Source organism: Mustela erminea, chromosome 7 (genome assembly GCF_009829155.1).
Source record: "Mustela erminea isolate mMusErm1 chromosome 7, mMusErm1.Pri, whole genome shotgun sequence".
NCBI classification, from domain to species: domain Eukaryota; kingdom Metazoa; phylum Chordata; class Mammalia; order Carnivora; family Mustelidae; genus Mustela; species Mustela erminea.
The window spans coordinates 59,917,223-59,945,213 of NC_045620.1; the positions used below are offsets into that span (position 1 = coordinate 59,917,223).

Here is a 27,991-nt window from a genome sequence, read left to right on the forward strand (position 1 = left end):
CCGCTGGACCCTCGGGGTCGCGGACCGCCTGCCGGCGTGCGACGAGTAGAACACAGGCACCAGAGCCAGGGGGCAGTCTCCAGCCCGCGCACATAGCGCCGGAGGGGCCAAGGAAGGCCCCGCCCCACTCTCCGCCCCCTTCCTCGCTCCGCCAGGTGCGCGTGCGCCGCAGCCCCGCCCGCCGACCCGCCTGGCTCTTATCCGGCTCGGCGGCAAGCGCCTGGTTCTTAACTCTTTTCGGCGGCCTCGCACGCGCGTGGTTCCAGCCCCGGCCTCCTCCTCTTCGGGCCGGCGGTGGGGCCATGGCGTGTCGGCGGCGACCCGAGGCTGGCGTCGGGGCCCGCGGCGCGCTGGCGCTGCTGGCGCTGGCTCTGAACGTGCCCGGGGCCAGGGGCCGGGCGCTCGAGTGGTACTCGGCCGTGGTGAGCACGGAGTACGTGGACCCGCACACGAACCGCACCGTGTGGAGCGTCTCGGAGAGCGGCCGCTTCGGCGACAGCTCGCCCAAGGAGGGCGCGCAGGGCCTGGTGGGCGTCCCGCGCGCGGCGGACCGCGACCCCGAGGGCTGCGCGCCAGACACTCGCTTCCTCGTGCCGGCGCCCGGCGGCCAGGGGGACGCGCCCTGGGTGGCCCTGGTGGCGCGCGGGGGCTGCACCTTCAAGGACAAGGTGCTGGTGGCGGCGCGGAGGAACGCCTCGGCCGTGGTCCTCTACAACGGGGAGGGCCACGGGAACCTCACCACGCCCATGTCCCACGCGGGTGAGCGGAGGCCGGGGGACGCAGGGAGGCGGCGGCGGGGGGGGGGGGGGACTCTGTAGCTTAGTCAAGGGCGACAGCCCTCTCGACCTCGGCCTTGATTCCCAGGGAGACGCCGCGAAGGGGCTTGGCGCGCGACTCTGATGGCTTCTGGAGGTCAGGAACCCGGAGGGAAGCTCGATGGGCGCGCCGTGACACCCCCGGGGCTTTTTGGGGCCGTAGGCGGGCCTGATTAGATCTTCGCCTTGGGCCCTTCAGGTGCAGGGGGGATGCCCTCTGGAGGCCCTTCAGGTGTAGGGGAGAACGAAAGAAATAAACACCCACCCGAAGAGGATTGTGGTGGAAATTCTCAGGATTGCTCAATCATGGGTCCCTTTCCATTCATCGTTTTCACAAAGTCAAGTGAGGTAGGAATTGAAGCTCGCTCCTAGCTCACTCCCAAGGTCTGGCAGTCCCTTCACCAATGTCAAGTGGTGGTTTGGTCGGGCTCTGGTTTCTCCACTTTCATAAAACGTGTGTATTCTGAACTTCTGAGTCAGAAAAGCTGGATTTAAGTGCGGATATGCTTTCTCACTTTCTACATGTAAGGTTGTAATAACCGGCCCTACTGCTAGCCCTCGAGTCTTGAGTTTAGATGAAATTTTCCAGGTTGTGTTCATTCAGGAAAAGGTCTTGCTCTTTGCCAGGAGACGCTTCCCACACACCTATTCTCCAGGGCAACAGGTTGCTTCTTCAAGCCCTGGTGACAGTTTGAGAATCTAATTTTGCAAGATGTCCTCCTCAGAACTGAAATCTGAGTGCTATAGGACCTGAACCCAGCAGAGTGAACATTTTTTTGTTACGATTTTTAAGATCATGACTCATTCTGAATTTATTGTGATTAAAGTCTTTTTTAAACGTTGCTGCTGCTGCAAGTCAGACATCCTATTTCCTGTACTTTTGTTTTTCATTCTGCTTTGACTTCTCAAAAGCAAGTTCAAACTTAACTCTAGTGACAGAAAAGAGACTTTGGATTTGGTCTGTTTTAGCTGCGATGGGAATAGAAATCAGTTGAGAGGTGAGAAAATGGAGAATGTTAGAACAATTCTTTCAAGAATTGAGAGAATTCAGTTCTTTCAAGCACAGCTCAAGATGTGCTGAGAAGTGTGCAGAAACTATGGGACAAGGGGGGGTTAGGGTGGATGATGGTAGGGCATATTGAAATTGGATGGTAGTGATGTGGTAGAGATCCAGCAGTGAGAAGTAACCCCAAGAGTCCACTCTTAAGAAGGCCATGTCTAGGTTACTTCGGAGGGGTTGGCCTTAGTAGAGGGAAATTCTCAGTTGCAACAGAAGGAAGTGGTTTTGGAAGAGGAAGTAGGAGCAGAGGCCTGTGTGGTGGCATTGGGTGAGGCGCCACCTTTGGTGCAGCTATTCCAGTGATTACAAGTCTACCAAATTGTCATTGTACCCAAGCCGTGTTTCCATAAAACTACCATGAAAAGCCCTGTCAGATTTCAGAGACCATTCCTGATACATCCTATTGATGATGTTTTCCCAATTTTAGTAGTTCTTTTTTTTTTTTTTTAAGATTTTATTTATTTATTTGACCGAAAGAGAGAGAAAGAGCACAAGCAGGCTGAGAGAGAGGGAGAAGCAGAATCTCTGAAGAGCAGGCAGCCCTATGCAGGGTTAATGCCCAGCACCCTGTGACCGTGATCTGAGCTGGAAGCAGATGCTTAACTGATCAAGCCACCCAGGTGCCCCCAATTTTAGTAGTTCTGTCAAAGAAAAGAGGTTAGTGTGTCAGGATTGTCTGAGTCTGGGTCCTTGCAGTCTCTTCTGAGTCTACAACATCTTCATTTGGACCTTTTCTTTTGAATGGCTGGCGCAGGGACTACAATTTCCTAAATCTGTTTACTGCATTTTTTGATAATGATGTTAGCATTTTTCCAGGGTACTAGCACTTGCTCTAATCATGGGTCAGCCACCTTGCTTATGTTATTTGACATAATTTAGCCAGGCCCCAAAAAACACCTCGTTGATGTTTATTTTAAATCCTCGTGAGTTTCTCTTCTGTTATCAACGTCCATTCTAGTCTTTTTACCCTGAGAATCATTCTGTTTGAGAAAAGAGATAAAAGTAACAGCTTTAGCAATTATTTTTTAATGTGTGGAAGTTCCCCAGTGTGTAGGCAGTGTGCTCAGTGCTCTCCGTGCAGTGGTTCCCTTAATCCTCCTGACAGCCTTTTAACACAGGTGCTTTAACCCCATTCTTTGGATGAGGAAACTGGTCCATGGTAAGGGGAGGGGGGGTCTGTGCATTGCCAGATCATTCTTTGTTGTGGGAGGGGCTGGCTGTTCTGTGCATTAATGGGATGTTTAGCATCCCTGGCCTCTGCCTACTAGATTGCAACAGTACTTACCCAATTGTGACAACCAAAAATGTGTCCAGATAATACCAAGGGGGGGGGGCGGTTACTGATGACAGAGTCATCCAATGTTTTGAACCACTGACTTAAAGGGAGATTAATTTGGTAGCATTGTGACCAGTAGTTTAAACAGAGAAAAACCTGCAGAGACGCTAGTCCATTGGGCTGATCCAAGGAGAAATAAAATTGACTCTTGAACAACACAAGGCTTAGAGGTACCAACCCCCTGTGCAGTGGAAAAGATTTTCTTCTTTTTTTTAAAGATTTTATTTATTTATTCGGCAGAGAGAGAGATCACAAGTAGGCAGAGAGAGAGAGGAGGAAGCAGGTTCCCTGCTGAGCAGAGAGCCCGATGTGGGACTCGATCCCAGGACCCTGAGATCATGACCTGAGCCAAAGGCAGCGGCTTAACCCACTGAGCCACCCAGGCGCCTGGAAAAGATTTTCTGTATAACTTTTGACTCCCCCAAAACTTAACCACTGATAGCCTCCAGTTGACTGGGCATTTTACCAATAACATAAACAGTAAACACGTTTTATATGTTATTATGTATTGCACATAATAATATAAGTTAGAGAGAAGGAAATATAAGCTAGATTCTTATAATATAAGCTAGAGAGAAGGAAATGTTATATTAAAATCAAAGAGAGAATACATTTACTATACTGTACTGTATTGGGGGGAAAATCCTTGCATAATTTAACCCACACATTTCAAACCTGTGTTGTTCAAGGGTCAACTGTATAAGGGCCAATACTGTAGCAGTGACTATAGGAATGGAAAGGTATGACCTTCACAGAACTTGGCCCAACTGGGAAAAAAGGTACAGATGTATCATGACTTTTTGAGAATGAAATAGCATTAAGAATTGGAATGAATTAAGTCAGAAGACAAACTGGCTTTGACATACTTGAATTTGAAATGTTACCTTGAATGTAGCTCAAGTTAGGTTTCTTGGATTTTGTCAGAATGTGGCTGGCGGCAGGAAAAACCACAGATTTCAGTGGTTTTGATGTTTCTGTGTAGCACTCGTGTTCTGCAAAACAGATAAGAGATGGCTGCTTGTAAAATTGAATGATGAGTCTTTTCCCAAATCTCAGGGAGAATTTCTGCAGTTTTTCTTAAGCCTGTTGCTTGACTGTACTAAATCCAGTACAAGATACTTTGGGTATAAATCAGTGTTTTATTGTGTTTCTAAAAATAAAATCATGATTTTAAGATAATCTGTGAGAACAACTGTAAGGACTGTTAATTAATCTTAGTTAATTCTCTTTACTTTAGCAGACAGAATAATGAGTAGCCACTTTGGGCTAAGTATTGTGCTTGCTCAGGTATAGAAGTACATGACACATGCCTGCCTTTGAGGAGTTTGTTACCTGGTGGGAGTGATAAACAACTTTCCAGACAATATGGTTTGAATATTGATGGAATTAACACACCTGGTTGCTTAGGAAGCATAAAGGAAGGGCATCTAAAACACATACTGCAGGGATGACTAGAAGTTAGTTTGACCAAGATGAGTAAAAATTGATACAAGTCAAATCATTAAAACAAAAGTTCTTAGGGATCCCTGGGTGGCTCAGTTGGTTAAATGTCTGCCTTCAGCTCAGGTCATGATCCGAGTTCTGGGATAGAGTCCCTGCTCCTGAGCAGGGAGCCTGCTTCTCCCTCTGCCCTGCCACTCTCTCGCTTGTGTGCACTCTCTGTCTCTGACAAATAAATAAAATCTTTTTTAAAAAAGAAAGGAAAAGAAACTTGAAAAAAATAAAAGTTTTTTAGAGCCTTGGCCTTACTTAGTTTGATTATTGTTGGTTAACAAATAGGATGATCCTTTAGCTGAAATCTTGGCATGTCCTTTTAAGCATAGATTCATTCATTCACTCTGTATATGTTAACTTCATTCATTCTGTTAATAGCTGTTTACTGAGTGCCAACTACTGGCAAGGCTTAGAGCTATGTTTGAAGAAGGGGCCAGAGTTGGGTGGAGGAAAATGACAAAAATGTAGAAGTCCCTAGTGTTATAGAAGATGTGCATTTTGCATTTGCAGAGCATGATAAATAGTTTATGAATAATAAATTTTTGACGTTGTATATTAACATGATGATGATGTGCTGTACTCAAAACGATCTAAAAATGTGGATTTTAATTATGTATTTTGGTGCTGTAGGAAAACAAATGGCACCTCACAACCACACGTAGAAGGTGGGTTTAACTAAGATGGTTCCCAGAAAGATCGAGTTTTGAAGGATATGTTGGTGGAGAGGGTGTGTCTGAGTGTGAAAGGGTGGGGGGGTTGGGCTATAGGCATTCTTGGTGGTGGGAATAGCATTGCAAGAGACTGAAGCCCTGAGATAAAGTAATGCATTTAGGAACCCTGCAAAGAGTTGTATATTCAACAAATACAAAATATTTTTGAGCAAGTCAAATTATCCAAAACATAATTTAAATTTCCAAGAAAAGAATTAAACATTTGTTTTTTGTGCCCTCCCAACACTCCCTAGTCAACCATAAAAACATTTCTGTTTTGCATAATAGCTTCAGATCTCAGAGACATTTGCATTCATATTGGGTGTACGATTTCTATTAATATTCTCTGTATTGGGGCATTTCAACTAGAATACAGCCAATTTTTCAGATAGATTGATGCATACAGAAACTCTTCTATGGGTCACCACTGCATGATACTTGGCTACAAAAACTAAGAAATAAGAACAGGTAGTACTTGTCTAGTGAGGGAGAGAAACCTATAAAGAAATTCTAGTAGGTGTTTTATACACCTACTAGAGCTGTATCTAAAAGGAACTGATGCATTGCAGGCACAAAGGGGTGGGTGGTGCTGAGAAGCCCTGTGTTGGGCTTGTGCTGAATCTTGAAGATTTGACCACAATTTTTCCAGGTTTGGGGGCAGAAGGTGGAGAGGTCACGGAATTTATGAGAAAGAAAGAAAACCCGAAATTTAATGGGATTCTTTTGCCGGGACTCTTTACATGTATTTCTTGCTGCCTGAATTAGTTTTCTAGAGCAGAAATCTAATCCACCACTTTAAATATTTCAGTAGTTCCCACTCCCTTCAAAGAATGCTGAAATCTAAATAGTTTCCTTTGGGAGGAGAGAAATGGTACACTAGACTTACATGTAACCTCTAGAATTTTGAACCTATTGACCAAGACAGGATTTCTTACTTCTTAGTTTTTGAGCAAGTGGTAAGAGAAACACTGACATCTGAAAGGAAACAGAAATATATGCAGTTTTATTTCTGGCACGGAAGAGTTTTATATTACAGACAGTTTGGCTTGCTAAAGAGTACTATATTTGGTATTTATTATTTGACAAGTAGGTTTATGACCCTGTACTCTGTACACAGACATTGTGCTAAGTAAGACAAAAATAAACTGCCTTCGAGTTTTCCTGTCTAATGGTGAGAGGTATAGATTCTTTGGGGGAGGGAGAGGGATTGCATAAGATGACCATTTTTACAGAAGCATGACTGGTAACAGTGTTAAGGACTAGGGAAGAAAAATCCTAAGAACTTTTTCTCCTCTCCCAAGTCTTTGCATATCTGTGTGTCCTTTGAAGAAACTCAGCTGTGTAGTTGGGAAATAAGCTGTGATTTGCTCTCATGTGTACCTGAGGCTCTACAGGATTGGCCGGGGGAGGTGGCAGTGCATGATGAAGTAAGGGCAGGGCCAGGTGAGGTGCCTGTGCTTGGTATCCCTTCCAGTCATGTACATGGTGACCCCAAGCTAGTGCATTTTTACTCAGCTGCCGTATCTCCAGTTCATCCTAAAAGATGTTCTAGAATATCAGTGAGCCTTCATCCTGCATTTTATTAATTTAAAGAAGTTAACGAAGCAATCTTGCTGCTATAATTAGTATAGCAAATGGTTTAGCTGTCATCCTAGACACAGTATTTTTTTTTTTATGATTTCTTTTAAATCAGTGAACTGTTTTAGTTTCCTAGGTGAAAAATTTCAAGTTAATATTGCAAGTGTTTTCAGTTCAGTCGATCCCTCTGAGAAGTACTGTGTGTCAGTTGCCCCTTCCTTTGAAAATTTTGGTGTTCAAGAACCTCTCTAGTCTCAATTCTCTTCCACCTCTCATTTATTCATTCATTTATTCAACAAATATTTATGGAACACTTCAGGTTCTATGTAAGGCACTGGGGATAAAGAGATAAACAAGATACCTTTACATATTCAGTAGTCACCCCCCTTATGGTTTTAGTTACCCAAGGTCAGCCTTGGTCAGGAAGTAGACCTTTCTTCCGACTTAGAGTCAGAAGGTTAGTAGTAACCTAACATTAGGTCATAATGTCTACGTCATTCACCTCAATTCATCTGATCACATGGGCATTTTATCATCTCACATTGTCACAAGAAGGGTGAGTATAGTACAAAGTATTTTGAGAGACTACATTCATGACTCTTTTTGCAGCATGTTGTACAATTGCCCTACTTTATTATTAGTTGTTAATCTCTTATTGTATCTAATTTATGTTAAATTTTATCATAGGTATGTATAGGAAAAAACAGCATATATATAGCATCCGTTGCTATTTGCAATTTCAGGCAGTCACTGGAGGTCTTGGGATGTATCCCTTGTGATAAGGGGGACAACTGTATTTTAGTCACTAACCAGATTGGACCTCACTATCCCAAATATGTCTTTATGATTATTTCACAGCCTAAAAAGCCTCCCTTTGTTTGCTTGGTAAACTTTTCCTGTCCTTCAACATGTAGCTCAAGTGTGCTTCCTAGGGAAAGCATTCTCTCCACCTAACACAAAATTATCACTTCATTTCTGCAGCACTTTGTATTCCACTTTCTTAGTAAATAAGAAATAGTCCAAAATAGAAAAATTCTCATTCTCATTTTATAGCTGAAGAAATACTCTCAGAGGGTAGTTTCTCCAGACTCAGACAGTGGATGACAGATATGGACCGAGTCTGTGTGGTTTTGAAGATTGGGTCCCACATGAGGAGGCAGGACAGAGATAATGCATGGGTACTGGGTTTTCAGCCCCTCGAACTGGGTATATGACATTCAGCAGCTTTCCCAATTTCTGAGCCCTCATTTGTAAAATGGTAATTTGGCTTCTCTGCTTCAAGTGAGATGTAAATGTGAAAGTGCTCCGAAGTTGGTTTTCCCCCGTTTAACACAAAGAACATTATGTCAGTACCGAAGTTTTATGTAGCTGTGACTGTGGCATGGAAACATTTATTTTCTGCATATAACTTTTTAACTGAGACCAACACATGGGGTTCATTAAACCGTTCTTTCTACTTGAGTATGTGCTTGAAGTTTTCCACAAAAAGAGATTTATGAGAAAAGGCTTTCAGCTTATAAAGTGGCATGTAATTGTAAGTGGTATAATTATCCTAATAATTGTTTCTGTGCTTGTGTTTCTCAGCTTCTAGATGTTTGTTTTCCTGAAGGCAGGAAATGCCTTCCTCCTTATAGTGTCTCCCCAGTTGATGACATGGCAGAATGCGTGAGTAGGGAGACAAGTACAATTTTTGCTAAGTGACATTTTTGGCCCTGGTCAAAGGACTGGCTTCCAGGCAGGAGCCACCTTAGAAGGGTGCCCTTCTGGTGTTTCAGTAACTAAATCCTGATGGCAGGGGGCCACAGCGGATTTGCTGCAGGTTAAAGTTTCTCTCTGCAATAAAATTGTTAAAACACAGTTTTGAAGTGATGCCAGGGAACATTCTTTATGTGTATTTTTATTTTTATTTATTTTTTTTAAAGATTTTATTTATTTGAGAGAGAACACAGCAAGGGGAGCAGCAGGGAGAGGGAGAGGGAGAAGCGGGGGCTCCCTGCTCAGTGAGGAGCCTGACGTGGGCCTTGATCCCGGGACCCCAGGATCATAACCTGAGTTGAAGACAGGCGCTTAACCGACTGAGCCACCCAGGCACCCCTTTATGTGTATTTTTAAAATTAGTTTTTGAGTAGATAATATGTGCACATCGTACAGAATTTTTATTGTGTCCAGCTCCTCTCCCCAGATGCAGTCAGGGTCCCTAGGCTCTGGGTCGCCTTTCAGAGGCAGTCCAAATTGATGTGACATGCAGATCTTTCATCCACATAGTTTGACATGTTGCGCTTTCCCCTCAGTAGTCTTGCCTACTGTTCATACTAATGGAGTCGCTGCCTCAATCTGTGTACACATACTATAGTGTATGTAACCCTTTTCCTATTGATGGACGTTTAGATTGTGATGGCAAAAACTTAGAGAAGATAAATTTAACAACAGATATCTTTACAGATAGCTCCTGTATACACATGCAAGTGTATTTGTGCATAAGTTCTTGGACATGGAATTGCTGTGCATTAAATTTCTTGGGAAAAATAAATAAAATTTTTTTGATAGCCATTGCCCTCCATGCAAGACTGTAATACTAAACTCCCCCTGCAGTGGGCAAGAATGCAGATTTGTGCTCATTCTTGCCATTATGGAGGATCAAAACTATTTGACCTTTGCCAGTCATATAGGTACAGATGGTCCCTGACTTATTGTGGTTTGACTTGGAATTTTTTGACTTTATGGTGGTACAAAAGCAGTACACATTTAGTGGAAACCATACTTCAAATTTTGAATTTGGATCCTTTCCGGAGCTAGTGATATGTCCTACAGGACTCTCTCATGATGCTGGGTTGTAGCGGCAGCCCCAGTTCCCAATCTGCGACATGATCACAAAGGTCAACAACCATTCTCTACCCAGATCACCATTTAATTTTTTTACTTTTGGTATTATATTCAGAAAATTACTTGAGCTAGCACTTTCCTGTAGGCATGGTGTTAGAGGATTTTGCCCAACAGTAGACTTAAAAGTGTTCCGAGCATTTTAAGGTAGGCTAGGTTAAGCTGTGATGTTCAATATTAAGTGCATTTTCTACTTAGGATATTTTCAACTTAGGATAGGTTTTCAGGATGCAATGCACATAAGTTGAAGATCTTTTTAATGTTTTCATTTGTACCATGACTTTTCATGAGTTTAAAATCTATTTGTTGGGGAATGACCACAGAGGTGTACAGGTTTTCTTTTTGGGGCAATGAAAATGTTAATTGAATTAGATTGTGGTGATGGTCGCAGAACCTTTATGAGTATACTAAAAAATGGTGAATTGTATACTTTAAAAGGGTGAGTTTTATGCCATGTGAATTCTTATCTAACTAAAGCTGATACGTAAAAAAAGACTTTTTGTCTTTTCTGGAAACTGATTTCATTTCCTTTGTTTTTCTGTTGCTCTTTCTCTTACAGGAAATTGTTTTCTGTATTTGTTATATTAATGTGTTCGCCACCCCCACTTTGGCCATTTGCTTTTTTGCTCTTGATTCCTTGATTTTGCTCTTTTTCAGTTATGTGGAAATTTTTCATTTTTTAATTTCCTCTCTTTTATATATTTAAATCTTTGATTTACTTGGAACTTATTTTGCCATTAATTGTGAGAAAGGGATACAGCTTTTTTATTTTCCCTCAGATAAGACCCAATTATCCCCATACTATTTTTAAAAAATTATTCTGTATCCCATTGATTTAAGATTACAGTTTTATCATATACTAAGGTTTTTTTTGTATTTGGGTCTAATTTCTGGACTTCGATTCTACCCCTTTTTTCTGGTTGTCTTCCTTAGCTACTACCACACTGTTTTAATTTCTTTAATTGTAAAGGTTAGTTCAGGTTTTACTTTTAAAAAGTTTTCCTGATCATTTGTGATTATTTTTCCCCTAGTGAACTTCAGAAACAGCATTTTTAAAGTTTAAAGAATTCAATTGATAATTTATGGTTATTATATTAATTTATAGATAGATTTGTATAAACTGTTTTACCCCTTTCCTAATTTTTTTATATTATGTCTGCTCATTCCTTCAGACTAGTGTTAAATAATAGTGATCATAGAAGAAATTCTCAGATTGCCTCCCTCTGATTAATAAGCATACTTTAGGTATTATGAGGTTTTTTTAAAGATTTTATTTATTTGAGAGAGAGAGAACATGGGAGGGCGAAGCAGACTTCCCGGTGAGTGGGGAGCCTCATGCTGGGCTTGATCCCGGGACCCCAGGATCATGACCTGAGCCAAAGGCAGATGCCACCCAGGCGTCCCTAGGTATTATGTATTAATATTCATAAGTGAAATTAGTCTGGTTCTTTTGGTTTATTCCCATGTTTAGCTTTATTTTCTAGAAATAATTTTTTAAACTTCTTTTTTAACTTTAATATACTGTGGAATAATTTTAGTACCATCAGTGTTCAAGTTTTGGTTGTAGAATTCACCGTGGAATTGAGTGGGGCTCTTACCCTTGCTGGGGGAATAGTTATTAGAGAACTGTTATTCTTCTAATACAGTCAGTCTGTTTTCTGTTTTGGGGCCAGTTTTGGTAACTTATGTTTTTCTTGAAAATTAAATATTTTTTGTAAGTTTTGGATATTACATATAGACAAGCTGTACTATTCTCGTATTTTTCTCTTACTTTCTCTGTATCTCATTTTTGTTCTTCATATTGACTTTTTTTTGTTCTTCCCCACAGGAACTGGAAATATAGTGGTCATTATGGTGAGCTACCCAAAAGGAAGAGAAATTTTGGATCTGGTGCAGAAAGGCATTGCAGTGAAAATGACCATAGGGGTTGGCACCCGTCATGTACAGGAGTTCATCAGTGGTCAGTCTGTGGTATTTGTGGCCATCGCCTTCATCACCATGATGATTATCTCATTAGCCTGGCTGATATTTTACTATATACAGCGTTTCCTATATACTGGCTCACAGTTTGGAAGTCAGGTAATTATGGGTAATTCTTTTTAACTTTGCGTTTTAAAAGATAGTTCATAAGTATTTCTTATATATTCCCTGCAACTATATTAGAGTTTTGTGGGGTTTTGGGGTTTTGGGTTTCATTTTCACTCGTACTATTTAATTAATATAACTTTTTAAAAATAATTTTTAATTAGACTGTATTAAATTTTCTGTTCTGTGGGAAATATCTTTAAATGGGGTCATTTTTGCATGTTTTGTTCCTCTGAATACCCTCTTTCTCTTTTTCAGATATAAAGGAATAATAAATAGGCCTGAGGTAGAGTAGATGTGGTTCTGTGTTTAAAACAAGGAGAACCCTGGGCCTGAAGATGGGAGGGGCTTCCTGGCTTCTGCTGTGGGGCAACTTTCGAAGCCATTTATCTGCAGAGAGATAGTGTCTCTGTCACAGCAAAGAAGAGGGCACTTGAAGAGACAGAGGTTTCCACAGATAGGCCTTTGAATTTTATACTTACCTATTGTCTTGAAAAGCCACTCTTTTTGGCTTTGTAGGTAGTCCTTTCTGGTCATCTTGTACATGCTGACTTGGTGAAAACGTCTTTCTTTTTTAGGGACAGATATTAGTAGATGAATCAGTGGGACCCCCTCTTCCCATCCTCAGCTTCCTACTCTATTGCCAATGTTTACACATAGGCATTGGTTTCTTCTTCAGGCATGGAATTGAAAATAAATATTCTTGATCAAACAGCTCTTAAGTTATATGTGGCTGTTTTATACATTAAGATGTAAATGGTAATTTTTGTTTTTTTCATTATAGTCAATTTAACTTTTTTTTTTTAAGATTTTTTCTGTAAGCTTAGGTGAATTTTTTAAAATAATGACTTAAAATTTTTAGTGATAATAATATTTTTTCTATCTAAGAGCCATAGGAAAGAAGCTAAGAAAATCATTGGCCAGCTTCCACTTCATACTGTAAAGCATGGAGAAAAGGTAACATTTTCATGGGTTTTTTTGTTTCTTTTAGACTAAAGTATGTATCTGTTTATATGTCTAACTAAAACTTTCCAGTCTATTAAATGCACATTGAACATGTGGAGTTTTGACTAGTTTGAGTTAGTACTAACTTGCATACTTATATTCATTGTAGAGAAGAGTTGACAGAAGTACTCAGTTGCACATGTGAAGAGCCACCTAAACCCCTTGGCACCAGAGAAGGTAGCCACTAGTTGTATACAATTATTTTACTTTATTTTTTTTTTTTTAAAGATTTTATTTTATTTATTTGACAGAGAGAAATCACAAGTAGATGGAGAGGCAGGCAGAGAGAGAGAGAGAGAGGGAAGCAGGCTCTCCGCTGAGCAGAGAGCCCGATGCGGGACTCGATCCCAGGACCCCGAGATCATGACCTGAGCCGAAGGCAGCGGCTTAACCCACTGAGCCACCTAGGCGCCCAATTATTTTACTTTAAATGGATAAAATTGACCTTAAAATTCATTCCTGAGTCACACTAGCTACATTCCAAATGCTCAAAGGGTCCTATTGGCTGGCTGCTGCCATACTGGATAGGACTGACATGTCCCTCACTTAAGAAGGTTCTACCTGGGGCGCCTGGGTGGCTCAGTGGTTTAGGCCTCTGCCTTCGGCTCAGGTCATGATCTCGGGGTCCTGGGATCGAGCCCCGCATCGGGCTCTCTGCTCAGCGGGGAGCCTGCTTCCCCCTCTATCTCTGCCTGCCTCTCTGCCTACTTGTGATTTCTGTCTATCAAATAAATAAATAAAAATCTTAAAAAAAAAAAAAAAAAAAAAGAAGGTTCTACCTGTTGGTCAGACCAAGGTGACTCTAAGGAAGGTAAAGAACTTCCAAGTTCCCTTGGACCATAGACCTTTGATACTTTAAATTCATTTCTGTTAAATTTGAGGCTATAGGCTATAAGTCCATTCTCTCTGGTTTCCTTAAATACAGGGGGAGGGGAAAAAACTGGGATTTATAGAGAAGGGAGGGAAGATGTACTTAAAACTACTTTTGGGAAAAACGAAACATTTTGACATGGCTCACCTGGGACATAAAAGGTCAGAATCATACCAGAGTTTTAAAGCATTTTGGGAATGAGACATATCCTAAATGCAGAACCTCAGAATCTTAGAGGATCGATTCTTTAAGAGGAAAACAGTTGCTAATGCAGTAATAGTACTTTTTAAAAATGGTCTGTCTTCTTTGTCTTGAGATGTTGGTAAGTGTGTTGACTTGTTAGGTATAGGTTCGTTGTGTTATTTTGATTTTTACTTCTTTTCACCAAATTGTTGAGACTTCATCTATTCCACCCTCTACTCCCCATTCAAAAAAGAGAATAACTGCACTTATTTTATGTATCCCTTCTTTGGACCAACTTTAAAGCAGAAATAATACTCATTAAATTATAGATCTTTGATTTTTTTAAAAACTTTGGATTTTGATATTAATCATTTTAATATTTTAAGATACTCTTAAAGTATATTCTTCAAGTGTACTTTAAGATGCTCTTTTAAGTATCTTAGATACTTAAAAGTTTAAGATACTCTTTTTAAGATACTCTTAGAATTATATTGTTGGTTTCCATTCTTTCCCTAATGCCTTATATAGAAATAACAGTTGAATTTTTTTTTTTTAAGATGTTATTTATTTGACAGACAGGGATCACAAGTAGGTGAGAGAGAGAGAGAGAGGCAGGCAGAGAGAGAGAGAGAGAAGGAAGCATGCTCCCCACTGAGCAGAGAGCCTGATGTGAGGCTCTATCCCAGGAGCCTGGGATCATGACCTGAGCTGAAGGCAGAGGCTTAACCCACTGAGCCACCCAGGTGCCCCATCAGTTGAATTTTAACAGTTTGTGCAGGATACTGGTTTCTTCCCATATAGATATAGTGAACAAAAAAGTGAAACAAAACAAAGTTTCTCATGTTACGGCTTGAGATTAGCACTTGAGGTACAGACCACTGAGGGTCATTGGAGAGAGAGTCTCCACTGAATGCCTGTGACATACTCTGCATGTATGGCACATAGCCAGTCACTTGATGTAAGCATGTAATTTTATGTTCCCCTTAGAATATGTCTTCTGTTCCATAGCAGGAAATCTCAGTCTATAAATATGAATAGAGATTTAAATGTATAATATACTGAATTAAGTCTTTGAGAACATAAGTAAATTGATAGTATCCTCTTCATGTTCAGAGCGTTTGCTTTTTTTAGGATTTTTTAAAGATTTATTCATTTGAGGGGCGCCTGAATGGCTCAGTCGTTAAGTGTCTGCCTTAGGCTCAAGTCATGATCCCAGGGTCCCAGGATTGAGCTTCGCACTGGGCTCCCGGCTTGGCCGGGAGCCTGCTTCTTCCTTTCCCACTCCCGCTGCTTGTGTTCCCTCTCTCACTATATCTCTGTCTGTCAAATAAATAAATAAAATCTTTAAAAAAAAATTATTCATCTGAGGGAGAGTGAGAGCACAAGCAGGGGGAGAGTTAGAGGCAGAGGAGAAGCAGACTCCTCACTGAGCAGGGAGCCAGACATGGGGCTCGATCCTAGGACCCCAGGATCATGACCTGAGCTGAAAGCAGGCGCTTCACCAGCTGAGCCTCCCAGGAGCCCCCAGAGTATTTCTTTTTACAGAACATTTTTGAAACTGTGATTCTACTGTTTTTGAAAATTGTCAAAATAATGGTTAAAAAAAGATCCCTAAATGGTCTGTGAGATACATATGTGGATTTTTCTTTTCTTTTCTTTTCTTTTTTAAGTTTTATTTAAGTATTCTCTGCACCCCATATGGGGCTCAGACTTATAAACTCTGAGAGCAAGAGTCCCATGCTCCTTTGACCAACGCTAGCCAGGTTCCAACACATGGATTTTCTGATTATTTTGATTAAGTCTGTACAGAAAAATGTTGTTTTCTTAAATCTACATCTTGTGCAGTTCTAGAGAGGTGTTTGGTTTCTAGTTTTTCTTTTCTTATGGACTCATTCACTATAATGTATACACGTACAGACCATTAGGGACTTTAAAAATTATTTCATCAATTTTGTGTGGCATATGATAAGAGATAATATTTACTTTAGTGGAAACATACAATTTTAAGTGTTACAGAACTCTAATATAGTCTCTGATAATAATAATCAGTTTTTACTGCTTGCTTGCAAACAAGTAATGTACATGGCTCAGTGTATTTTTAAAAATAATTACATAAGGACAGGGTAGCTAACATTGGAGCTACATGCAGACATTGATTGGTAGTTCTTGAATCCGTCCCAGAATCAAAGAGAGTTTCATTGACCTGTCTTGGGTTAGATGACCCTCTGGCTGTGCCTGCTTTGATGGGATGAGGCCAGGTGGATCAATGTGGGAGTTACCCAGGGAAATGGGGCAGGGCTGACACTACCAAAAGGGTCGATGACCCTGGGTGCTGGGTCACTTAGTCGGTTAAGTGGCTGCCTTTGGCTTGGGTCATGATCCTGGGGTCCTGGGATGAAGGCCCGCATCAGGTTCCCTGCTGATTGCTTCTCCCTCTTCTTCTGCTACTCCCCCTGCTTGTCCTCTCTTTCTGTCAAATAAATAAATACAATCTTAAAAAAATAAATAAAATTAAGAAAAAAAGGTTGATGACCCATAGCTTCTTAGAAGTGGAGATTTTGTCACAACTTCCCCAGCAAGTTTTATTTCCTTTTACCTTTGTTAATTTGAAGGATGAAAAACAGTAATTTATTTTAATCTGTAATTCTTTTATTGCTAGTGAGGGGAATATTTTCAGATATTTAGCCATTTGTGTTTTCTCATTTGCAAGTTGTAACTATGTTCTTTAGCAAATTCTAGTGAAAGTGCTCCTGTTTTGTTTTTAATGATTCTAGAAACAAGTAGCTTATTGGATATTCTCTTTACAAGTTTTATATTTGAGGGCACCTGGGTGGCTCAGTGGGTTAAGTCTCTGCCTTTGGCTTAGGTCATGATCTCAGGGTCCTGGTATCGATCCCCGCATCAGGCTCTCTGCTCAGCAGGGAGCCTGCTTCCCCCCCTCTCTCTGCCTGCCCCTCTGCCTACCTGTGATCTCTGTCTGTCAAATAAATAAACAAATCTTTAAAAAAAAATGATGCATTACAAGTTTTATATTTGAAAAATAATTTTTATTACAGTAAAGTAAGTATTTGCATTTCTACAACCCTTAAAACATGAACACTACCCTAGTATCAAAACTGTTCATGTCTGATTAGGTACACAATGACATTTTTTCCTTTTCAGCCAGATTCCTTAAATCTCTGGATAGTGGTAAAAAGTAAATACTGAGTAGAGATTGTGTTTAGCTTCTGGTTGTACCCTGGTATTATTAAATTTGTCATTGTTTTACCCAGGATGTTGTGAGTTTTATCAAGACCATGTAGCAATGATACAGTGAACTCTTTTCTTTTCCTTTTTATAGGGAATTGATGTTGATGCTGAAAACTGTGCAGTGTGTATTGAAAATTTTAAAGTAAAGGATGTTATCAGAATTCTGCCATGCAAGTATGTTTTTTTTTTCTTTCCTGAGATGCTACGAATTACTGGATAGATTTCTGACAAAAGTGTTAATGTTTCTTTTATGATGTGATGCTGTCACATGATCTTGTGATCAGCTCCTCCTTTAGGAAGCAAGCTTCAAGCCTTCTAGGCTTCTGGATTATATTACTTTAGAATTGCTTAGCAGACCTCAGGCCCTCAGGCAGACCCATTATATATCTTTGCACAGATTGGCTTTTAGTCTTAAGCAAGATTTCATTAGAATCCTGAGCATTCTGTCATACATCTAGCCGTTCAAAACGTACATTATGTGGGAGCAGGGAAACTGAAGCATGACAGGTGAAGGCCCCAGGGGGGAGGGCCAGAAATGGTTAGCAGAAAGTCAAGGAGGATAGTAGTTTGTTGTTATTTGCACCCTCGCTTTTAGTTCTTCTGGGGTAACTGCAAAATAAATATTTCTCACTTTAGGTACACTAGGGGCTTTGCTTTAGCAATGGGAAGTTGTGATTTCCTTTTTTTTTTTTTTTAAATAATCGGATACTTTAACTGATAACTGTTTAGAAGAAATGGCTGTAACCAGAAGTGTATCTAAAAATATGTTTTCAGTCAGACTAATTTGAATTATGCTTCCCACCTATTAGAAGGTCAGAAATTAATAATATATAATTACGGTTTCCTTTATGTTTACAAAGTAGTATATATATAAGTATAGTAGATTAAATTCTCAGTAATTCTGTAGTGAAAACAAATGAATATCAGAGTAACAAAAGTGTCCAGAATAAAGAAAGCTAACTTTTGTCTACAGGCATTTATATGAGGTGGTGTGGTGGGTAGTTAATGAATTACTGTCAATATATCCTTTGGAAAGTTTTTTTTTTTTTTTTTTTTAAGATTTTATTCATTTATTTGGCACAGAGAGAGAGAGACAGTGAGAGCAGGAACACAAGCAATGGGAGTAGAAGAGGGAAAGCAGGTTTCCTGCCAAGCAGGGAGCCCAACGTGGGGCTTGATCCCAGGACCCTGGGATGGTGACCTGAGCCAAAGACCCACTTAATGACTGAGCCACCCAGGCGCCCCTCCTGTGGAAAGTTATTAAAATAGGAAAGAATTTTCATCTAAGATGGTTTAGGGCAAGTCTTTCTGACTTAAAAATGATGCGTGGAATGCAGCATAAATGAGTGGCCTGTGGCTCACTTCTTTGTTACACCAGATACGTCCTCATGGCTGAGCTGGGTTTTGTCCTACACCCTCACAAGCAGACATGTTGCTTGTGCACATTTCCTGGTCTTCTGATCTAGGGTTTTTACTTAATTTTCTTCTGTGCATTAACAGATTTCCCAGTAAAGCCAACATGTGCATTTTTGTTAAGATTATTCCATTGGGTTAGTCAGTTTCAGTTTCAGTTTGAGGATAGAAAGGTCAGAAGACTAGCTAGGCTAGACTATGTTACGTAATTAAATAGTGTTATTTTTAACTGCATTAGCAGATTTCAGTATGAAGAAGAGGTCTTCACACAACAGCATGAATAGCGAACAGTTGCTGGGTGTTTACTGTGTCCTGCACCGTTGTAAGCATGTTACGTATTTGCTGCTGAGAACTGGAGTGGAGATGCAGAGGTTAAGCAACTAGTTCAGAATTCCAGTGTCACGTCACACAGCTGGTGTGGGAGCCATGGGTCCTATACCCACTCTGCCTGACTCCTTATCTTCATCCTGTGGGAAACAGATTCACTATACAGGAGGCAAAGTTAGCTGACTAAGACAAGTCAGTAAAAAGAAAATACAAAGGCAGTTTTTACTTCTTCTTCAGTTCTGAAAAGCTATCATTATGTAAGAATGTGGAATATACAAAAATATGTTGAGACAGAAAATAAGTGTTTTTTTTTAAGCCTGAGACCCAGAGATAATCTGTTTTGCTGTATTTCCATTTGATTCATTTTGTGAACTTACATAAGATACTCTCAGTTTATTATTATTAGTTAGCTGTCGGTTTATTTATGCCACATTTATTCCTAAACAGCTTTTAAGTAAGTTACAAAGGCACAGAAAAATACAACCTAGCATGAAGCGAAAATAACCATGCTATTTTCATGGCAAGAAGGGAAAATTTCCCTGTTAAGTTCCAGACTCTGTTTAACTTGGAAAGTAGAATAGGTAATTACATAGAGTAAGTGAATAGAATGTTGATATGAAGTCGTTTAACTTGTACTGAGAAGATGAGTTAGCAGAATGTGTTATTTCCTTTATAAGATACAAACATTTATTTTAAAAAATTAACACATACTTAATCTTTTTAGGCATATTTTTCATAGAATATGCATTGACCCATGGCTTTTGGATCACCGCACGTGTCCAATGTGTAAACTTGATGTCATCAAAGCCCTGGGATATTGGGTTTGTTACATTTTTGTTTATATTCAATCTCTGCCCCAATTCTTCTAAGTGATTCAATTTCATTACTGACCAGAGGCAAGAGGCGTGGACTAAGTGCTCCTTCAAACATCTTTGTGGTACCCTGAAGAAATTTTCCTCTTGATTAAAAATGAATATTTAAGAAATCCCAAAAAGTTAATGAACTCTACTGCTTTTGTGATTATAGACTGATACGTCATATGTTTCCCCCGAGTATTTGTAATTGCTTAGTGCAGTATATTGTTATGCTGCCCTGTAGAAGGTATATATACTCCTCAGTTTCATATAAACAAGAATTACAAATCTTTGAAATGAAAGGAGCCTCATACATTTTCTGGCTCAAGATGCATATTTTACATATGAGGAAACTGAAGCCAACACTTCTCGACACCAGGTCTCAAATTTCTGGGTTTGGAAATCATATCTTACTGGGGAAATTGGTCCTGTATGGAATTTGTTCCATTGGTTTGTGGTACTTAGGTGGTCATAGGACCTTCCTCCAAAAATGAAGACATGAGGGCAGAGCGAAAGAGAGTTCTTCATAGTAGCCAGCCAGGTGCTGAGGGCCTTACACACATTATTGCATCATACCCTCATAGCCAGTCTGGGAGATAAGGACTGCTTCTCTCCCTATTTTACTAAGTAGGAACTTGAGCTTAGAAAAGCCGAGTAGCTCACTGAAGGTCACACAGCTAGTACTTGGGAATCTATTTTCAGATACAGGTTTGCTTAATTCAAGGGTACAAGCTTTTAACCAGTAGTCCCACCCAAAAGGGGAACACATAGAGGTGAAAAAAGCCGGATTTTTCTAGATTGTTATTTTTTATTGTTTTTAGAATTTTCATATAATCTTTTAACGTCTTAAAAGATTCCTGATTAAATAGCAAATAGTTTTGAACTAATGATCTTATTACTTTAGAAAAAGTAATTTAAATGTCACATACTTTTCTTATTGCTAAACATATTTTTTTAGGGTTTTTTAAAATAATTACAATAGAGTTAGAAACCTCAAGGAGTTTTTTCTGTGGTAAGTGTTTCATGCACCTTATAGCCCCAGTAGCCCTCAAGGAGTCCTCTCATATTCTAGCTTGGCGGGTGTTGGAAAGATAGTTGAGCAACTGCCTTGATTACCACTGTCATTTTCCATGAATCATATTTTTTTGTTCTTTTTTTTTTTTTTTTTTTTTTTTGGTAAGATGTATTTATTTTAGAGTGCGCACATGCATGCACGAGTGGGGGAGAGGGACAGAGAGAGAGAGAGAGAACGTTCAAGCAGACTCCCCACTGAGCACAGAGCCCAACACAGGGCTCAATCTCATGACCCATGAGATCATGACCTAAGCTGAAACCCAAGAGTCTAAAGGGTGCTCAACTGACTGAGCCACCTAGGCTAGGCGTCCCTGTGAATTAGATTTCTCAAGTATGAGTTCCAGAATGCCTCCACCATAGGTACAGGAAAGGAGGAAGGTCAGCATTCAAGAACTCTTACTGAAAAAAAACTGTCTTGCTTTGATGTCTAGAAAGTTTGTCTTTCCTCTAGAATTTCAAACATTTATTTGTAGTTTTTAATAATGATGGCTCTGTTTAGCAGGGGCATAACAGTGAATTTGAGACTTAGTGAACTGAGCCTTTGTCTTGGACCCCCTTCCTGGAATTTGAAGCATTTTAAACAGTACAATACAGGGAGCTCGACAGATGTTTTTTTTGGCAAATTTTTCCTTTTTCCTCTTCTCCTTTCTCTTTTCTTTCATTAGGTAGATCATTTTAAGATATTTTATGATCATTTTAAGTTATTTTCTTTATGGTCAGTAGTTTTAAACCTGCTTTTCATGTCTAGAAATTTTTGTAAGGGTATTTCACTAAACCTTAGCACTGAGACTAATCCTCATGAGTTTTGTTTTTGGAGCTACATATACATACATATATTTCACACATTAAAAATGAAGATTTATTTTGCATCAGATTGGATTGATTTTTTATTAGAATAGTAATTTCAGAAAGCTTGACTATGTCCTAGAAGTGTGATTTCTTTTTTGAAGAACAGAACCTGTAGTAACTTTAAATCAAACTCTAAGAAATTAACTTGTCTTGCCCTTAATTGTTTTTACAATTTTTGATGAGTGTGCCATTTTCTTTACTCCCTTTGCCCCTCCTGCATTGGATTTTGTAGACAGTGATGACACACTGTCGTATGACAACTAGTTCTTGCTCCCAAGGAAACAGCTGTGGTGAGAGGGCTGCCATCAGTCCTTCACGTGAACTTAAGAGGTGGTCCTTGTGTTAGCAGCTACAACCTTCTTGATGTGCCATTTGTCGTTGTTGTTTTCATTCATTCAGCGCATTCATTCAGCATGTATCAAAGGAGTGCTCTCTCAGGTGCTAGATTGGACCTTGACTTGGGGAGACAAAGATGAGTAAGACGCAGCCCTTCTGGTTGTGGACTTTCACTTTCTGGACTGTGAGGGCCAGGGCATACACCCACGCACAACGCTGCAAAGGAGGTATGTTTGAAGTGCCGAGGAGCACGGAGAAAGGAAATTACCCTGCCAGGTAGAGTGGGAAGATAAGAGGGTGGTTTTTTTAAGAGGGGAGTCTGAGCTGGGTGTTAAAGGATTTGCCTGCCAGATCAGTATATTGCAGATGAGGGTGTGACCATGTTTGGCTTTGAGACTGGCAGGTGGTTAAGTTTGGCGGGTATTTTGGTAACTATCTGGGAAAACAGATGAGGGTAGGCTGGGTGGGATTTTGGACATTAAGGCTACTCAGTAGGATTTGTGGTTTGATGTGTCTGGAGTCTGTTCTGAGGGTGTTCAGTTACTTAGCAGTGAGAAGGAGGCAGCGTACCATGTGGTTCAGGAGGAGGGCTGTTCTAGAACTGGGTGGGGCGGCAGCGGGAGGAGCCATATGGTGTGCCCTCACCCGGAAGCCTGGGGAGGGAGGTGGAACCAGCACCATGTTCTTGGCGTGAGCCTCAGGCTCAATGTGAACGGACAGCCACCCCTCCTTTACCAGGTTACCTCACAAGTGGTTTCCTCTCACAGCATGACTCTGGCTCTGGCATTACTCAGAAAGGTATCTGGATAAACCTCTGAGACTGGGCTGTCACTTTCCTTACCCTGTTTTTTTCTTTAACACAGCAAATGGGGGAGTTGCAGGTACACTGACAGCGGATAGACACTGTCTTGAGCTGATAGAATCCACAACGGATTCTTCTAAAGTGAATCAAACGCAGTCTGAAGCCCTCTGTTGTCAGACACTGTGTTCTTCTGAAACCCTGGTGCCCACAGTAAGACAGTAGGGCAGTTTGAGGCAATCATCCAAGATCACAGCCACAGCCAGGCTAATTCACACCCCCTGTTCAGGAAGCAAGGAAAGTGTGTCTGACAACGGTTTAGAGTTTAAAAGGTGGCATTCCTTTCATCAAGGGGAAAAGCAGTTTTTCAAATGAACAGTGTTTAGGTCTTGGAAAGCTGCCTATTGAGAAGTAATTCATTTTCTGATGTTGCTAAATAAAGAAGACATTAGTGTTTTTGCCCTATATTGTGTATAAAAGTAAATACTTTATAGGAATTATGAGTAATGATTATGAAATGATAGACAAGCTTTGACTGTGTTATTCAGACAAGGTATTTTCTTTTGTTCTCTCAAGGGAGAGCTTGAAGATGTGCCCGAGACGTCTGCTCCAGAACCTACCCCTGGGAGTGTTTTGGTGGCAAATTTGAGTATCAGTTTACAAGATGACAGAAGTGAGGGGAGCAGTTTGCCCTCGTCTTCCACTAGTGATTCTGCACCACCGTGTGACACTAGTTTCAAAGAAGATGCAGGTGAAAACACAGCCTTACTAGGTAAGTGCCTTGCAGATTCTAAAACAAAATGATGTTAGCAGGTGGGGAAAATAATGCAGAAAAGCATAAAGGACAAAAAAACCCATAATCCCACACCTGTGAATACCATTTTAACATTTTGGTAAATACCTTTTCAGATGTTTTCTGTGTTTAAGGATGGGGAGAGTATCATATATGTGCTGTTAGGTAACCTGTTTTCCCCTTAACATGTGAAGCTCTTTATGTGGTAGGTGCGTGATTCTGTGTGGTACGTAGTGTCACAGCTCCAGTTCACTAGAATTTCTTTAAACTGCACCCTTTTGGTGGACTTCAGCACTTTGAAATCATGTGTATACCTACCACTTATCCGATTGCTTCTTATCATTCTGAGAGCTAAAATAGAGTGAATTGCCTTTTTTATCATTACCGAGAGAGTACCTTTTCATAATTGTTTGTTATTTTTATTCCCTTAGTAGCCTGTTTCATGTTTACCTTGTTTTGCTCTGGAGAAACTAATTTTTTCATGTCTTTGTCGAATGTATTGTATATTTCTCACCCAATTTTGGTATCCTTTGGTTGATATATTTTGTAGACAGAAATGTTTCATTTTTCTCTAGTCCAACATATTGTCTCATGATTCTGCCTTTGATAGCATGCTAACTTTGGAAGGCCTTCCTCATCTCAGGATCTAAGTATATTAACCCATATCTTACTAATATTTGTGGTTCTGTATTTTATTACCTTTAAATCTTTAATCCACATGGTTGAAGAGAAGATTTAACCTACTTTTCCCCAAATGTTTAATCAGTTCTCCCAATATTTAGTGAATTGTAATTATTTTAGTGACTAATAAGCTAGTGAATAATACATATCAATGTTTTGATATTGCCAAGGCAAATCCCTTCATCTTGAGTTAAAAAAAAACTCTGTACTAGTCTGCATTTTTAAAAAAAGTTTTATTTCTTTATTTGACAGAGACAGCGAGAGAGGGAATACAAGTGGGAGGCATTGGGAAAGGGAGAAGCAGGCTTTCTGCTGAGCCTGATGCGGGGCTCAGTCCCAGGACCCTGGGATTGTGATCTGAGCCAAAGGAAGATGCTTAACGACTGAGCTACCCAGGCGCCCGTATTCTACATTTTCTAAAAAAAAAAAAAAAAAAAGTAATCAAATTATTTGCTAAGTGAAAGAAAATCCCATTAGAATTTTTATATTACTTTAGCTGGGAAGAACTAATGCTTCTAATTTTGAATTTTGTCATTACGGGAAGAGGACACATAATTTCCAAATCAGTGACACTCAAACTGAATCACTTTTGTATTTGACATGTTTAAGCTGTCAGGCAAAGATAGCTAGAAGTATTAGAACTGGGGTTTTAAACTGGTATCAGAGGGAAAAGACCACATTGTGAAAGAGAAGGGGAGCATTCATTTCATAACCCTGGAAGGTGGCAAGGGCATTCTCCTAATTAGCTCCCTGGCCTCTTGCTGGGCTTGAACCACCTTAGGGATTCCATCAAATTGAGCTCAAGTACATGCCAGTGTGGTTTTTGCCATTGCCTTCAGTCTCCAGAAAAGAAACTAAATTTCCTTTCTCTTGTACTTGACCACCCTTGAGATAATTAAATGCTGCTGAGGACTCTTATCCTGACAAAATGTCTTTCAAAAGCAGTCTCCCATGTTTCCTGTGTTCTTGTTACCTGTCGTGCATTAGTTTATCAGCATCTCTCCTCTCAGCTAAGATGTTATCATGTGAAGTAGTGCATAGAAATAAAGGTGGAAAAAGAAGCTAGGCTATAGAACAACAGAATGTTAGATGCCTTCTGAAGAAGCTGGGCCCCCTCATACTTTCATGTGCTCGCGCACGCGTGTGTGTATGTGAGTACGTATGTGTGTCACGCATGTGTATGTGCATGTGCACTTGGTTTCTATTTTTTTTTGTCCCCCCCCCCCACCTTTTTAAAAATATTTCCAAGTGGGGCGCCTGGGTGGCTCAGTGGGTTAAGCCGCTGCCTACGGCTCAGGTCATGATCTCAGGGTCCTGGGATCGAGTCCCGCATTGGGCTCTCTGCTCAGCAGGGAGCCTGCTTCCTCCTCTCTGCTGCCTCTCTGCCTACTTGTGATCTCTGTCTGTCAAATAAACAAATAAAATCTTTAAAAAAAAAATAAATAAATAAAAATATTTCCAAGTATTTGTTAACCAGTAAGTTGACAGGTAATTTTAAATGATAATGTTCTTTCTACTTTATCACCATACCAATATAATTTGAGAAATGTTAAATAGGAGAAATCAGTTCTTTTAAGCAGACATTAGTACTTCCAGAATAAAATATGGCTTCACTTAAAGTTGAGAAAACATTTGCTGGGGTCTTAGGAGCAACCAGAAATAAAACATGGAAATTATTAATAGTAGACTACTTGCCGGAGGGTGTTTCCCTGGCGAGTGCTCCTTCTGTTGTCCAGTTGACCTTCTTGGCTCTGACTGTAGGTGAGTTCAAGTATTCTGAGTTTAAGGAGTATTCTGTTCCTGTAAGAAACCTTTGTGCTTAAATTATTTTGTCTTACTCTTCCTAGTAATAACAGTCTGTCCAGAGTTAAATACCTGTTCCTCTTCCAAGATAGATTAACCTCACTGTGCCTGTGCTTAATCATCTGTAAAATGAGTATAATAATATCCTAGTCCTCATTGGGTCACATACATAATCCAGTAAATGCTCGCTGTTTTCATGGGCAGTGGTGACACCATCGTCATTGTCGTTGTCACAGCTCTCTGGCTTACTTTTGAAAACATACACTAATACCACCAACCAAGACTTGTCATTTCTTTATAGCCCCATGCTGATCAGAGTAATGTTGGTTAGACTAATACTAGAAAACCTCTCATAATATATATGTGAAGAAGATCTTGTATATTTTTCATGACTTTCTGAAATGAGTTGCCATTTTTACATGTAAGTTTTGTTTAAATTTTTCTGTTGTTTCTTGAGTTATAGCCTCTAAAGGATCTGTTTATGTAATTACAGTTTAGAATATGCGAAGTGACATTGGGTTTTGTTGCTTTGTTGTAGAAGCGGGCAGGAGTGACCTGCAACGTGGAGGACCCATCTCCTCACGCACATCCTCATGACCACATCATGGATAGAGCTTTGGCTCGAATCAAAGGACTTTTTTTTTTTTTTTTTAAACTTCAGCACATAGTTTGTATATTTGAAAATAATGTACATTCTTTTACCTTTCAGATTCTGATTTGATATCCAAAGGGCTATTTTATTCTTAAAGAGACGTTTTGATTAGTTTTAATATATTTATCTACTAAAATGTATCATTTATGATAAACAGTATGTTGCTTTGGACTATTACAGAGACCACTAGGAAGGCACTCTAAAGGTCAGGGTATGTTTCTGAATAGTAGACTAGCTGCTACGGTACTGTAAGAACAGGATTAATTTTGTTTCTCAAGGATGATTTTAGACTGAGCAACTGAATTTAGACCAATGGAAATGCAATTGTATAATTCAGTGATTGATCATGAGTTTTCCCTGGAGGAAAGATTTTTCTAGAACATTAAACCTGTGAATGAGATGAGAGAAATCTATAGCTTTCTTGAACCTCCATGTCATCATCCAGAGACTTCGAAATCTAAGAAGACTTCTTCATGATTTTCACTTGGAATTATAGGAAAAGCACTAGATGGACTTTAGGCTTTGCAGTTTTCCTTTTTAATTTCTAATTTCTTATGACACCTTAAAGGAGAGGGAAATTTGTCCATTTTTTCCACAAATAAAAAAAGCTAAGATTCTGTCTGCATCACACTTGAGCAATAAATTTTTCATTGCCTTAAAATTAAAAAAAAAAATTTTTTTTCATTGCCTTAAGGGAAATCGAGTAGGCAGAATTATTTTTAGTAAATGACGACTGTATTGGTCCCAAGTACTATTTAATCTTTACAACTAAAAAGGTAATAGATGGAGAATTTTGGTTGTCACTACAAAATAAACAAGCAACCAGTTTTCTTGATTGGTTTAAAGCAGACTTAATGATGACCTTGTGTCATCTATCCTTTTTAAAATCTTGGCTGTTCTTGTAGGTGAAAGGGTCAGGTTAATGTAAAGCTTTTGGAGATTGTGCTCTTTAAGTTTTCTAAAATGATTAAGCACACACATAGTCTTCTCCCTCTTGGAGGTGGGAGTGGAGGAGGGTGAGGGAGAGTTACCTCTTAACTGTTGTCCTTTGTTCCTTCTAAGCTAGTTGCTGTGTATATCTTTATTTTGTGAGTAAAAAATAAATGTTGAGAAAAATATAACTTTTAAAAATCTAAAGAATTTA

General features: G+C 39.9%; 1 protein-coding gene and 1 long non-coding RNA gene across 4 annotated transcripts; one reads left to right on the top strand and one right to left on the bottom strand.

Annotated features, from left to right (window-relative positions):
- Positions 1-161: 161 nt before the first annotated feature.
- On the top strand, positions 162-27,968 carry RNF149 (ring finger protein 149). Of its 3 annotated transcripts, none has more exons than XR_004287677.1 (7): positions 162-759; positions 11,702-11,952; positions 12,847-12,915; positions 17,358-17,440; positions 19,731-19,827; positions 22,183-22,346; positions 23,495-23,582. XR_004287677.1 is itself a non-coding variant. In XM_032351770.1 (7 exons), the coding sequence occupies exons 1-7, from the start codon at positions 303-305 to the stop codon at positions 26,790-26,792; spliced, it is 1,212 nt and encodes a 403-aa protein (XP_032207661.1). In that variant the 5' UTR covers positions 164-302; the 3' UTR covers positions 26,793-27,968. The 3 variants fall into 3 exon arrangements, 2 of the variants coding, with proteins under 2 accessions (XP_032207661.1, XP_032207662.1); XM_032351770.1 differs by lacking the exon at positions 22,183-22,346 and adding an exon at positions 26,734-27,968 and having other exon boundaries at positions 164-759; positions 23,495-23,690; XM_032351771.1 differs by lacking the exons at positions 17,358-17,440; positions 19,731-19,827; positions 22,183-22,346 and adding an exon at positions 26,734-27,968 and having other exon boundaries at positions 164-759; positions 23,495-23,690.
- Positions 3,571-17,819, bottom strand: LOC116595439. Its single transcript, XR_004287679.1, has 3 exons — positions 17,480-17,819; positions 7,376-7,379; positions 3,571-3,598 (listed from the first exon to the last, which is right to left on the bottom strand). It is a non-coding gene; the product is annotated as an uncharacterized LOC116595439 (long non-coding RNA).
- Positions 27,969-27,991: the final 23 nt, after the last annotated feature.

Bases quoted from the DNA above. Each gene is read 5' to 3' on its own strand.
- RNF149 (XM_032351770.1), top strand. From the start codon at position 303: ATGGCGTGTCGGCGGCGACCCGAGGCTGGCGTCGGGGCCCGCGGCGCG. The intron at 12,916-17,357 runs GTAACATTTTCA...TCCTTTTTATAG, and splicing joins CTGTAAAGCATGGAGAAAAG to GGAATTGATGTTGATGCTGA. The intron at 23,691-26,733 runs GTAAGTGCCTTG...GCTTTGTTGTAG, and splicing joins TGAAAACACAGCCTTACTAG to AAGCGGGCAGGAGTGACCTG.